Consider the following 15,541-nt stretch of genomic DNA (forward strand, 5'->3'; position numbering starts at 1 on the left):
TTGGCTGCCACTATAACTGGCTCATTTCATGATTGGCTGCGACTATAACTGGCTCATTTCATGGATGATGTAAACCATGGGTCACATGTGAAATTACAAACTATCCTCTGGGCAACATGTGTGAGTAGAGGATTTTGTTGTGGGCTAAATGAGGTGTGGAATGGAGGCAGCTCCTTCATTTTTCACATCACCTTTTTTTCTGGCGCTACCACGGGCAATAAATCTCTAAGTGTTGTTCTGTTTGACGGCTTTACACTGTGTTGGCCCACTTAACATAACCCATTCCCCCCTTCATAGAGGGAATTTACGGCCATCATACCAAAAAAAAGACTTAAACAAAACCACAACAAGGTGGCAACAAAGATCTTGACTATGTTAAAGTTAACAGAACAAAACAATTTTAATCGGGAACTGAGATGTCCTGGTGTACATCAGTATAAACAGGCTCTCACCTTTGATGTAGACATAAGTGGAGCTGACACTGGCCGAGTCCTGGGTGTACATGCAGCTGTAGAGTCCCGTGTCGTTGTGGTGCAGATGTTTGACCACTAGCTTCCTGCAGTATGTCTCGAGTGAACAATTCTTCACGTCCACACCGTTCCACGTCTCATTCCGCAATGGCAGCTTCCACCGCAGCTCGGCCGCACCTCTGACGACGACAGCAGAAGTTAGCCTCAGGGGCTGATACAGCCCCCGATCTGTCATCCCTAATAGTTTGCGTATTTCTTTCATGATTAATTAATTAGGATTTGGACTGAGGATAAGAAAATGATAGATAGGGAAGAGGATTTCCTTCGTTACAATGTACAGTGGGTGGTCTCCCAACTTCTCACTCCTTCTCATAGCAAAAATAAAGAGTGTGAATATTATGGAGTAATTACTCTGTGTATTTTATTCTCGTCACGTTATTGTGTGGTGTGACTCTCCCAACAGGACATGTCCTCACAGAACCTCTCACAGTGTTTATTTGGAAGTGACAGTCTGAATTGATCTTGATAACTTGGGACTTTCACACGGGAACACGACTGGAATCTCTGGAATATTGTGTTCAAATAACACACATAGTTTAGGACAGTGTGCATTTTTTAAGGTCCCATTAAAAGGGATCCCTGAGGGCCTTCAAAACATGTCCTGTTGCATACCACTGCTACAGCGCCTTGGGTCAAGCCACATCAAACCCTCATCCAGAAACCGAGGACAGCAATCATCCGGGGCCTTTTCGGCACACAGCCTTGTAGGGAAGCATGGGATCAGATGGGATCACGCGGGTTAGCATTCCTGGCTTGTCTACAAAATGATGCAAGACGCTCCTGTAATGCTTCAGAAATGTTTCCCCCCCGGGGAAACTGGAACAGATTGATGGATGGGTACCAAACTGGTCACCGTGGACAAGAACAACGGCAGATCCTTGCTGGATCTGTGTGTGTGTGTGTGTGTGTCATACCTGCATGTGAGGGTGAGTGTCCTCCCAGGTTTGAGAATGTGTGTGTCCAAAGAGGGATCCAGCACAGGGCGTGGCAGGCTGAGCTGACCTATAACACACAGAAACACACCTGGACATTAACAGACACACCCAGTCAGTCAGAAACACACACCTGGACATTAACAGACACACCCAGTCAGTCAGAAACACACACCTGGACATTAACAGACACACCCAGTCAGTCAGAAACACACACCTAGACATTAACAGACACACCCAGTCAGTCAGAAACACACCTGGACATTAACAGACACACCCAGTCAGTCAGAAACACACACCTGGACATTAACAGACACACCCAGTCAGTCAGAAACACACACCTGGACATTAACAGACACACCCAGTCAGTCAGAAACACACCTGGACATTAACAGACACACCCAGTCAGTCAGAAACACACACCTAGACATTAACAGACACACCCAGTCAGTCAGAAACACACACCTGGACATTAACAGACACACCCAGTCAGTCAGAAACACACACCTGGACATTAACAGACACACCCAGTCAGTCAGAAACACACATCTAGACATTAACAGACACACCCAGTCAGTCAGAAACACACATCTAGATATTAACAGACAAGTTTTTCCCTCAGGCCACAAGGCCCCTCAACCAGCAACACTGATCCATGTGTGATCCAATACTGATTACACACAAACTTTCCAGATGCTCTGATGTCCTTCAGGTACTTTTAATGTACATTAGAATATTCCTTTACTTATGAATGTACCATTCATCAACAATGTACCATTCATAAGCCTATTACACTCATATGTATCTATAATACTCAATACTTCTACCTTACTGTTCATACTCCCCAATCCTACCTAAAATGTATGCTAGTTTACATTTTAATGTATATTACTACCATACTTGCCATATCTATAATATTCAAAACTACTACCAATATTGCTGCTAGTTTACAATACTCATTTTAAACTGCTGCTATGGTACAGTGTTATGTATATTATTGATTTATATTGTTGCTATATTTTTGCTGTGTATACATTTTTCTCCTTAGATTCTCACTATGTAGTTGTAGTGTGCTCTGCCACCATTCATAAGCTTATTACACACAAAAGTATCTATAATATTCAAAAATTTGACCAATTGCTGCTAGTACACACTTTTATGTATATTACTGCTATATTTGCCATATCTAAATGTTCAATATCACAACCCAGATTGCTTTTAGTTAATACCAGCTCCCGTTCCACCACATCCCAAAGATGCTCTATTGGGTTGAGATCTGGTGACTGTGGGGGCCATTTCAGTACAGTGAACTCATTGTCATGTTCAAGAAACCAATTTGAAATGATTCGAGCTTTGTGACATGGTGCATTATCCTGCTGGAAGTAGCCATCAGAGGATGGGTACATGGTGGTCATAAAGGGATGGACATGGTCAGAAACAATGCTCAGGTAGGCCGTGGCATTTAAACAATGCCCAATTGGCACTAAGGGGCCTAAAGTGTGCCAAGAAAACATCCCCCACACCATTACACCACCACCAGCCTGCACAGTGGTAACAAGGCATGATGGATCCATGTTGTCATTCTGTTTACGCCAAATTCTGACTCTACCATCTGAATGTCTCAACAGAAATCGAGACTCATCAGACCAGGCAACATTCTTCCAGTCTTCAACTGTCCAATTTTGGTGAGCTCGTGCAAATTGTAGCCTCTTTTTCCCATTTGTAGTGGAGATGAGTGGTACCCGGTGGGGTCTTCTGCTGTTGTAGCCCATCCGCCTCAAGGTTGTGCGTGTTGTGGCTTCACAAATGCTTTGCTGCATACCTCGGTTGTAACGAGTGGTTATTTCAGTCAAAGTTGCTCTTCTATCAGCTTGACTCAGTCGGCCAATTCTCCTCTGACCTCTAGCATCAACAAGGCATTTTCACCCACAGGACTGCGGCATACTTGATGTTTTTCCCTTTTCACACCATTCTTTGTAAACCCTAGAAATGGTTGTGCATGAAAATCCCAGTAACTGAGCAGTGAAATACTCAGACCGGCCCGTCTGGCACCAACAACCATGCCATGCTCAAAATTGCTTAAATCACATTTCTTTCCCATTCTGACATTCAGTTTGGAGTTCAGGAGATTGTCTTGACCAGGACCACACCCCTAAATGCATTTAAGCAACTGCCATGTGATTGGTTGATAAGATAAATGCATTAATGAGAAATTGAACAGGTGTTCCAAATAATCCTTTAGGTGAGTGTATATTGACATAGTAAAATCATCAGAAGGATATTTCTTGCTGAAACCCTTATGGTAAACACAAATGTTGTCCAGTAAGATAATGTTTTACAGCTTTGATTTTAAACAAGAATGATGTTCACTAAGATATTGTTTTACAGGTTTAATATTAAAAAGGAATGTTGTTCACTAAGATAAGGTTCTACAGCTTTTAAATGAAATACTCATGTTGTTCACTAAAATATTGTTTTACAGCTTAGATTGTAAACACTTACATATTGTTCACTATCACATATTGTTCACTGTGATTATGTTTAACGGCTTTAATATTAAACACCAATGTTGTTCACTAAGATAATGTTGTACAGCATTGTTAGTAATCACTAATGTTGTTCACTAAGATTATGTTTTACAGCTTTTATATTAAACACCAATGTTGTTCACTAAGATAATGTTGTACAGCTTTGTTAGTAAACACTAAAGTTGTTCACTAAGATGTTTTACAACTTTCATAACAATCCCTAATATTGTTCACAAAGATCAGGTTTTACAGCATTCATATCAAACACTAATGTTGTTTAATAAGAACATCGTTAAAAGCTTTTTTTAATCTAATATTACATGTTGTAAGATCAGTCAGGCACACCTAGATACACATGTAGTACATAAACAGGCCACTAGATGTCTTGTGGTTACATTACATAACCCCAGGTGTGACAGGCCAGGCGGTTCGAATGTTATCATTGGATTGAATGGGCGTTATCTGTGGTTATCAGCCTCATAGATACGGGTCAGAAGGGGCCTGCTACGCCTACTGGTAGGCTCAGAAGGCTGTTATCATCCATTCGCATGGTTAATCACGGATAAACACATGAGAAGACTCCAGATCCAATCCCAGACGAATTCAGGCAGCCAGGAGTGTACAGGCAAGACCATTAAAATGAGAGCCTTTAAACTGTGATAGTTTAGTCAATACTAAATGATCTAAATACTAAATTAACCTTGCGAATGGATGATAACAGCCTTCTGAGCCTACCAGTGGGCGTAGCAGGCCCCTTCTGACCCATATCTATGAGGCTGATAACCACTGGTAACATTCAAAGTGGGTGGACAGGCTCTGGGGATGTTCCGAAGCATGTGTAATGATCTAAAGGATCCATCAGAGGTCCAATCCTTTATAATGCATGGCTCCCAATGCAAGCAAGTTGATGTCAACTGGAGTTTCTGGGAAGGGACAGGCCATGGTGATGAAATCGAATATGATTTGTGTGTTCATTCTCTGTGTTCATTCTCTTCCTCAGGATAAGATCCACTTCACCCACTAGGTGCTGGTCCCGAGCATTGTTTGGCCATGGTGATGCTACACTTCAGGCTACACTAAATGCTTTCTTGCTTCACACTTTACGCATTCTTGGTTTGACAGTGCTTGCCAAGTGACAAATCCAGTTTTCTGGCACAGCCCTCATGACTTTCGCAGGTCTGCTTTTGACTCTAAAGCAAAGTGCCTCTCTGCTCTGGGTGAGTCTGGGCTGGGGGTGGGGCATGGGGTGGGGGGGTGGTCGGGGATGGGGGCGGGGGCATGAGGAATAATGGTGTGTCCGGTTCATTCGGAGCAGGGTAGGGGGGGCGAATGAAAACTGGTCGAGTCTAGTATTGATGAGTTATGTATGCGGTTCAGTTAGAGTGGGTGGGGGCAGAGGACAGTTTGGAGCAGATGAGCAAACACGGGTTAGAACCCCTTCCTCAGTCCACAGGGGTCCGTGACCACACAACACAGACCCACTCTTACACGGGCAGAGCGACCTCTGACCTTGCTGACGCTCTGTATGCCATTGTTGCATTCTTGGTGAAGAGGGACAGAAAGGAGGTTGACATTCTGAATTTATAAGAACAGCCAGCTGGATTGGTCGATAGGTTCGCCAGTGTTACTTGTTAGAGGAAGCAGTGTGGTTAACCCTGCTGTCAGTGAGCTGTGGCTGTTTCATAAGTGATTTCCTTCTTTTGACTCTCAACTCCCTGAGCAGCTTGTCTAAGGACAATGTGTGGTTTAGTTTGGTTGTCAGGTAAACAGGCTAATTAAAGTTCCTCCTTCAGAGGATATGTCTCCAGGGAGCTTTTATTTGTATCACAGAATCTAAAAAACCATTGAATTGCACAGATGACTCATTCTGCTTGAGGTGAATGTTTCTCAGTTCAGGGAAATCTTCGCCCCCATTTATATATCAAAATCTGCTCAGACATAGATCCATCCTGAGCTTTCACCAGAGGACAAAAAAGTTTTCTCCACTTGTTAGTGTGACGTAACGACAGACAGAATGGATCAGCAGGGACTGGTCCGCCCACTGCCCCCCATTCCATTATACTCCACCTGCACGACCCTGATGCCTGCCCTGCACTGACCTCCTCAAGCCCCCGTCACAACCCCCAGTGAACAGCTGTGTGACATATTCCTCCAGTAGAATGCCTGGAAATGCCAGAAACTGTGGTCTTTCAGTTCAGAGGGCCCCAGATCTGGTTCTTATTAGGAGCCGTTAGAGAAAAGGATAGGCATGGAACCAACAAAGACGGAGAGAAACTGAGACAGAGGGACAGACATATAGAGACAGAGATATTGTTATCTTCAGATTGCCATATTAAGCCCAGCTGGTGTTGGTTCTGGTTTCTCATGCCAGTTCGGCCAAACATCTGCTGATATTGCAGATGTGGCAACTGCCAACACGATTGCTAAATCACTAGCCTCCCTAGAAATAGTCTGGGAGGACATTGTGTTTTAAAAACACTTGCAGTCGCTACACTTCCAGTAGAGCATACTACCAAGCAAGCTAGCTACTACCCATGCTAGCAGGCTTCCCCACTCACCTTACTCTGGCTACGTGGTGTTACTTGCGACTCTGGCTACAATGTGTTAGCTACAACTCTGGCTACAATGTGTTAGCTGCGACTCTGGCTACAATGTGTTAGCTACAACTCTGGCTACATTGTGTTAGCTACGACTCTGGCTACATTGTGTTAACGGCGACTCCGGCTACATTGTGTTAACGGCGACTCCGGCTACGTTGTGTTAACGGCGACTCCGGCTACGTTGTGTTAACGGCGACTCCGGCTACGTTGTGTTAACGGCGACTCCGGCTACGTTGTGTTAACGGCGACTCCGGCTACGTTGTGTTAACGGCGACTCCGGCTACGTTGTGTTAACGGCGACTCCGGCTACGTTGTGTTAACGGCGACTCCGGCTACGTTGTGTTAACGGCGACTCCGGCTACGTTGTGTTAACGGCGACTCCGGCTACGTTGTGTTAACGGCAACTCCGCCAACATCGGCCAGCAAAAATGTAATTGTTATCGGCCGATTGCTTTATATTTGACAGATTGTGTTTTCTTCATAAAATGCACCCAATTTGCTCCAGTAAATTTTTTGTAATAATTTGTAGTAATGTGTCCTATGATGTAATTGTTATTATTTTTACTCTGCTGCAGTTTTGTTGATTAAGTCTAATATAATATAATCTACAATTACAGAAAGACGTGTATGTGTATTTATTAACATATAATTTATAAATGTTCCATTTATTATCAGACTCCTTTTTGTGCGGCTTCATTGAATCATATAAAAAAACTAATCTTATGATTTAATTTGCATTTCTTACAATTAGAAGGCTCATCAGAAGAAACTTTTTTATTTAATTAATGCCAGGTACCCAGGTACCGAAATGACAAAACGTCGTTAACGGCATTCCCCAAACATTTCCTATCATTGCATCCCTAACCAAAGTAACCTAGCTAACTCATCAAACCTGTTCTGTAGTATGAAGCATAGGAAATACTTCTGTTTCTAAAAGGACCAGTTCCAAGCTATTCTGAAACTTTCTTTCTTAGAAAAATAGAGACACCCAAGGCAATGATTTTTTTAAACTAATCCTTACACTGCATGTTTTGCTCTCATCGTGCCCTCGACAAGGCTGAAATGTTTGTTTGCATTTCTGTGATCCAAGTGTCTCATGATGTTGAATTATTTAGTAAGTGATTAAGAAATATGAAAAATACTTAGAAAGAAAAGTTAGTATGAAAACAGAACCTCAGTAAATTGCCCAGAGCACACGTGACACCATAATATGACTCCACCTCCACACTATGAGATCTGGACTGTCACTGTTTCTGGGAGGATATCCCTTGAAGTGGGGAGCATAATGCACGGAATTCCCTCATCTGCAACTGGTCCACAAACCCCTGTGTTTCCCATCCTACCATGTACCAGCGAGGTTGTCTCTGGAGGGAGAGGATCTTTTTTGGGGGTCTTCAAGGCAAAAACAACAATGCAGAATAATGACTCTCATGTTTAACCTTGCCACATGATCTTTTTGTAATTCCAACACAGAGAACAAAACACAGAGAGGGGATGGTGGAGGGCACTTCTTCATAAAAGGGAAAGGTCAGTGGTATGTGAGTCAGTGTGTTCATTGAGCAGCAGTAGGCAGGGGGCAGACAAATTCATGACTGGCATCCATTTTTCCCACAATGGCTGGGCCAATATTTGCAAAAGATTAGGCTACTGGCTTTATTAACTGACTAATTAACGTAATTAATGTCCAAGATTTACTTGCTCACAGTCGGTGGGCTATGATGGCTGTATATGCTGCGGTTAACTTGGCGAGCATCATAATATTCCTTCGTTGCCAATAATGACGTTTAGACAACAGCAATGAGTGCATTTTTTATTAGGTCATAGATTAATCCTGGGAGATTTGAAGACAACTCCCCAGCCTCCCCTTTAAAAGAGCTGAATAAAGAAACATCTGATCAAGATGGGTGGCCAGTCAGCTTTTCCTGGTTATATAGTAAGAATCGCTGCTAACTATAGGAATATCCTGTACAGGGAGCACCCTATGAGCTCTTCCACTTTGTAAACCTGAAGGATTGTTGTTCCATAACATGAGATTATGACTGAAGAGCGAACAGAAGCTCCTTGAAATTGAAATCCCACACAGGGTTTAAAAGGAAATGTATTGCCAGCAAGAAATATAAGTGGTATACAGGAGCATGCTGCTGTCACCCCCATCAAGGAGGGCAATATCACCTGAGCCCACAATGTTAAACATCCAGACTCAGAAAGTGCCTCCCCTGTGCAGTTAGAAGACTCCCAACAGAATTACACATCATGACTGGGAGATCCAAGGAACCAGACAACACCAACAGCTCAGTTAATATTTCACCTTGGAATAACACAGAACTGGTAGCTGTGTTGGCAGCAGTCTCAGAAAGAACAGAAAAACAGAGAACCTTGTTGTGATTCTGTGTGAGCGTGTGAGTGCATGTGAGGGTGTGTACGTGTGAGTACGTGTGAGTACGTGTGAAGTCTGAACTGACAGGGACCTAACACCATTGTGGTATGAGCTCCATTTGCACTTGGCTGACCTCCCTGTTACTCCCTTTCCACATCTAACGTGCCCACAGAAAGGAAAACAACCACATAAAAACAACCAAACTAAAGCAATAACCCAGACATTACCCTTCAATAACCCAGACATTACCCTTCAATAACCCAGACATTACCCTTCAATAACCCAGACATTACCCTTCAATAACACAGACATTACCCTTCAATAACACAGACATTACCCTTCAATAACCCAGACATTCCCCTTCAATAACCCAGACATTACCCTTCAATAACCCAGCGTTTTCACACCACTTCCCCTATTTAGCGATTTAGACAACTATGCAAGATCAACTGAACCTTAACTGTCCTCTCTGGGTCTGGCGAATCCGGTGTGGGCGTCAGATTTGTGCCAAATACTTCCTGATTCATCCGAATCCGTTTGAGTTTCCCAACCACATTCTGGCCCTGGTTAGAACCTTCTGGTAGAAGACCCACATAATTCCTGAAGCTGATAATGAACATCGGCATCTAAATATCCGGTTCCCAACCATGTGATGTCAGAGCCTATCTAATAATAGAGGGTAATTTATAATGACTATGACAGATAATCCAACTTTACTGTATATTATTACTGTCTTATTATAAACTGTATACTTATACAGTAATATATATTATTACTGTATAGAACTGTATAGTACCTCATACTCTATATGTTATTACTGTATAGAACTGTATAGTACCTCATACCCTACATATTATTACTGTATAGAACTGTATAGTACCTCATACTCTACATATTACTACTGTATAGAACTGTATAGTACCTCATACTCTATATGTTATTACTGTATAGAACTGTATAATACCTCATACTCTATATGTTATTACTGTATAGAACTGTATAGTACCTCATACTCTATATGTTATTACTGTATAGAACTGTATAGTACCTCATAATCTATATATTATTACTGTATACCGTACATATCTGATCCGGACAACAGTGCCCAGGACTTCCTGAGACGAACTGCATTGTGGGATTGTTGACGTGCTGTACCCTGCCTGCTGTTACCTACCTGGCTACCTGCCAAACTTTTTCGAATTTACTCGATATAAACTAATTGGTCAAAATTCTATTTAAGAGTTTTACCAACGCAATATTTATATGTTGACCTCTTACCCAACTTTTCTACACCGGGACTCTTTTTGGACATAATTAACAGAACTACTCACCCCTGAACACCGGAGGCTAAGTATCATTACAATGCCTTTTCACTGTAATTGTTGTAGCAACAACACGGAGGAGAATGTTCGTCTTAAGTTAAAGATAGCAGAGTTAGAGGCTCGGCTCTATGCCAGGCAAGGATTATGCTAATGTAGAAATAGAAAAATCTGCGTCAGTGCCACCAGGTAGAAACGATAGTTTTGTTAGCCCCCCGGCACAGCTCCTGCAGCCGGGCAATAACTTTCTCTTGGTCACTGGGAAGAAATGCCGTCGACCAGTTAAACCTGAATCGTTGCTAAAACCAACTGAGACTTTGAACAGGTTTTCCCCACTGGAGTCGGAGTCAAGGCCCGAGCCGTCTTCGGAGGGGAATGGTCGGCAGGCATGTTCTACCGGTGGACTTGAAAAACTGAAAACTTTAGTCATTGGCGATTCCATCACACGCAGTATTAGACTAAAGAATCAGCCGGCGATCGTACATTGTTTACCGGGGGGCAGAGCCACCGACGTAGCCGCAAATCTGGGGTTGGTGCTAGCGAAGTCTAAAACTGGCAAGTATAGAGAGTACAGAGATATTGTTATCCACGTTGGCACCAACGATGTTAGGATGAAACAGTCAGAGGTTACGAAGCAGAACATAGCATCAGCGTGTAAATTAGCTAGAAAGATGTGTCGGCATCGAGTAATTGTCTCTGGCCCCCTCCCAGCTAGGGGTGGTGACGAGCTCTACAGCAGACTTGCGCAACTCAATCGCTGGCTGAAAACGGAGTTCTGCCCGTCGCAGGAGGTAGAGTTTGTAGATAACTGGCCTTCTTTTTGGGACTCTCCCAGAAATAGGGCCAGGCCTGATCTGCTGAGGAGCGACGGACTCCATCCTAGCTGGAGTGGTGCTCTTCTTTTGTCTAGGAACATTGACAGGAGTCTCACTCCTATAGCTTTAACATGAGATAGGGTGCAGGTCAGGCTGCAGGCTGTTAGCCAGCCTGCTAGCATAGTGGAGTCTGTCAATAGCATAGCCAGAGTAGTTAGTACAGCTTTACCTATTGTCACTGTGACTTGTTCCAGGCTGAGAAAAGTTAAACAAGGTAGTGCTAACAAAAACAACCTTATTAAGATAAAGCCTTCCTCCACCTCGGTCAAAAATAAAAATAATTGTATCACTTCGCATCTCAAAATGGGACTCCTAAATATTAGATCTCTTGCTCCAAAGGCAGTTGCGGTAAATGAATTAATCTCTGATCATAAACTAGATGCTATTGGTTTATGTGAAACGTGGCTAAAGCCTAATGAATTCACTGCCTTAAATGAGGCCTCTCCTCCTGGCTATACTAGTGATCATATCCCTCGTGCGTCCAGAAAAGGAGGGGGTGTCGCTAATATTTATGACAGTAAATATAAACTTACTCTCAAACATATCACAGAGTTTCATTCTTTCGAAGTTTTACTCATGAAAGTTAACCAGGCCGATAAATCATTTTACATAGCTACTATTTATAGGCCCCCCGGGCCATACACATTGTTCCTCAATGAGTTTCCAGAATTCTTGTCTAACCTTGTAGTCATGGCAGATAGTATTCTAATTTTTGGCGATTTCAATATCCATATGGAAAACCCCAATGATCCTCTTCAAAAAGCCTTTCAAGCCATAATCGACTCAATGGGTTTCATCCAACATGTCTCAGGTCCAACACATTGCCACAATCATACCTTAGATTTAGTCCTGTCACGAGAAATAGATATTGTAGATCTAATAATTTACCCCCAAAATCCTGGATTATCGGATCACTGTCTTATTACATTTACCGTTAAAACAAGAAATCCACTTGCCCCCCAAACAATGAGTTTCAAAAGCCGTACTATAAATTCTCGTATTACAAATAAATTCCTTGATATTCTTACTAGTTCGCTCATAAATGACAGAGTAAATAAATCTGTAAATGATCAAATCGAGGATCTAAACTCAATACTGCGAAATACATTAGACATAGTTGCACCACTAAAAACTAAAGAAATACGCAATAAGAAACTTGCTCCTTGGTACACCGACAATACTAGAGCACTTAAGCAAGCCTCCAGAAAATTGGAGCGAAAGTGGCGCTCCACCAAGTTGGAAGTATTTAGACTAGCCTGGATAGACAGTACAGTACAATACCGAAAATCACTCACGTCTGCTCGATCAGCTTATTTCTCCAACCTGATTGAGGCGAAAAAAAACAATCCAAAATTTCTCTTTGATACAGTTGCAAAGTTAACAAAAAAGCAAAGCTTAGCAAGTGAAGTGGGTCTTCACTTTAGTTGTAATGAATACATGAACTACTTTGATGAAAAGATCGTCACCATTAGAAAACAAATAACTGAATCCTTAAATAGTTATGGTCCTAAAAATCTCAGTTGTCCAAAAAATTTCCGGAACCTCCCTGATCAGGTGTCTATGGGGACACTTGAGTTTTTTGATACTGTATCGCTCGACACATTTACAAAATTTGTAATGAGTTCTAAACCCACAAACTCTCAGCTAGACCCGATTCCTACAAAATTACTTAAGGAGTTATTTCCTGTGCTAGGTCAGCCAATGCTGAACATAATAAATTGCTCCCTTTCCTCCGGATGCGTACCAAACTCATTAAAAATTGCGGAAATTAAGCCTCTTCTAAAAAAATCTAATCTAGATCCCGACATATTAAACAATTATAGGCCAATATCGAACCTCCCGTTCCTCTCAAAAATCTTAGAAAAATGTGTTTCCCAACAACTGAATGCCTTCCTAAAGACAAAAAACATTTATGAAATCTTCCAGTCTGGTTTTAGATCTCATCATAGTACTGAGACTGCACTCGTGAAGGTAACAAATGACCTTCTAATGGCCTCAGACAAAGGTTCCGCATCCGTCCTGTTGCTTCTTGATCTTAGTGCTGCTTTTGACACTATTGATCACTCCCTTCTCTTAGAGAGACTGGAAACCAATATTGGGCTACGTGGACATGTTCTAGCCTGGTTTAAATCTTATTTATCTGAAAGATATCAGTTCGTTAGTGTGGATGGCATATCCTCTGACAAGTCAAAGGTATGCTTTGGAGTTCCTCAAGGCTCGGTTCTGGGCCCATTACTTTTCTCACTATACATGCTCCCTCTGGGCGATGTAATCCGAAATCACAATATTAACTTTCACTGTTATGCTGATGACACACAGTTATATATTTCAATGAAGCATGGAGAAGCCCCTAAATTAGCTATTTTGGAAGCATGCGTTTCAGATATTAGGAAGTGGATGACAGAGAATTTCTTGCTCTTAAACTCAAATAAAACAGAAATGCTCCTTTTAGGACCCAAAAAACAAAGAGCGTTGTTAGCAGATCTCACTGTGAACCTCGACGGCTGCATGGTCGTATCCCAAAAAACTGTAAAAAACCTTGGCGTTACCCTTGACCCTGACCTCTCTTTTGAAGAACATATAAAATATGTCTCAAGAGTTGCTTATTTTCATCTTCGAAACATCGCAAAAATTAGAAACTTTCTATCAAAAACTGATGCAGAAAAATTAATTCATGCTTTCGTTACTTCTAGATTAGATTACTGCAATGCTCTTCTCTCTGGTTATCCAGACAAATTAATAAATAAACTTCAATTAGTGCTGCACACAGCTGCTAGAATCCTAACTAGAACAAAAAAATTTGAACACATTACTCCTGTCCTGGCATCCTTACATTGGCTGCCTGTTAGGGTTAGGGCTGATTTTAAGGTTTTACTCTTAACCTATAAATCAATACATGGACTTGCTCCTACTTACCTTGCTGAAATGATCCAGTCATACATACCTACACGTAACCTTAGATCGCAAGATGCAGGCCTTTTAATTGTACCTAGAATTTCTAAACAAACAGTTGGCGGCAGGGCCTTTTCTCATAGAGCTCCACTCCTGTGGAATGATCTGCCAATTAAGGTTAGAAATGCAAACTCAGTGCAAACTTTCAAGTGTCTACTAAAAACTCATCTCTACAGCACGGTTTATAATTAGGTGTAGCCTGGCCCGGGGGCGTGAAGGTGACCAGTAGGCTTGATACTGTCCACCCTTGCTGTCTTGCCAGGTGGGCTCTCGTCGCCACTGGGATGCCCTCCCTCCAATGCCCTTCGGGGGAAGAGTCACTGGCTTGTTGTTGACTCTCTATTGCGCACTTGTGCAGTTGGGCTGTACGCTGCTAGCAATACTCGGCCCTCATCCAGGGGGGTTGCGGTTGGTGGGTGTCCCTTTGGTTGATGCCTGGCAATGTGGTTGGATTGATTTCCTGCCTGTTGGGCCCTGTCCGGGGCCTCCCCCGGGTAGGGCCACAGTGTCACCGGACCCCCCCGTCTCAGTTTCCAAGGTGTTACGCTGCTATATTATTGTGCTGGGGGACATGAGGGATGTACTACTAACTTTTCTCAGTTTCCTCCAATTTTAAATTTTAGAAGGAGATGAGGTCCTGGTCCACACCTGCGGATTACCTGGTTTGGGGGGATCGTTGCTGTTCCTGTCCTTGTCCACCTGGTCATACTTCTGACCTAGTCTAAAATTGAATATACTCTGGATTTAGCCAAGAGAAATGTATTTATTATTCCAATTGGACTCTTAATATCTCACCCGGCACAGCCAGAAGAGGACTGGTCACCCCTCTGAGCCTGGGTCCTCTCTAGGTTTCTTCCTAAAATTCGACCTTCTTAGGGAATTTTTCCTAGCCACTGAAATTCAACACTGCTGTTGTTTGCTCCTTGGGGTTTAAGGCCGGGTGTCTCTGTAAAGCACTTTGTGACAACTGCTGTTGTAAAAAGCGCTTTATAAATAAATTTTGATTGATTGATTGATTGATATTATCACTGAATAGTACACGCATTTTACGCTTTGTAATGAACACAAATATTTTGCTTTTAAGGTCAAGGTTAGGCATTGGGTTGGCAGTGTGAGTGAGATTACAATTAAGGTTAACCATAGTCTTATGATTTCATGGTTAGGATTAAAATCTAAATTTAACAAGAGACATTTTCGAAACGGAGATATGCCGGATTCAGACTTCCTTTAGATTTAGGCTGTCTGTAGAAGCTATAGAGGCATCTTATGCGTCTTCAGTAGGGAAGATGTATGCGTCTTCATTAGGGAGAAACGCCAGAATCATGCCTTGAGCTGAACCAAAAGCAGCCACGAATACCAATAAAAGTAAAATATGTGCTAATACGACAAATAACGTCGGTCATCTATCTGGCAGAGACTTCCTAACCT

General features: G+C 42.4%; 1 protein-coding gene across 1 annotated transcript in view; it reads right to left on the bottom strand.

Annotated features, from left to right (window-relative positions):
• kdrl (kinase insert domain receptor like) overlaps positions 1-15,541 on the bottom strand; it is a 62,970-nt gene that overhangs the window by 43,665 nt on the left and 3,764 nt on the right. The window contains exons 2-3 of the mRNA XM_029119405.2: positions 1,445-1,532; positions 453-649 (exon numbers count right to left, since the gene is read on the bottom strand). Of these exons, the coding sequence (XP_028975238.2) occupies positions 453-649; positions 1,445-1,532 (285 nt within the window). The remainder of the gene's footprint in view (positions 1-452; positions 650-1,444; positions 1,533-15,541) is intronic.

The sequence above is a fragment of the Esox lucius genome, chromosome 4 (assembly GCF_011004845.1).
Source record: "Esox lucius isolate fEsoLuc1 chromosome 4, fEsoLuc1.pri, whole genome shotgun sequence".
NCBI lineage: Eukaryota > Metazoa > Chordata > Actinopteri > Esociformes > Esocidae > Esox > Esox lucius.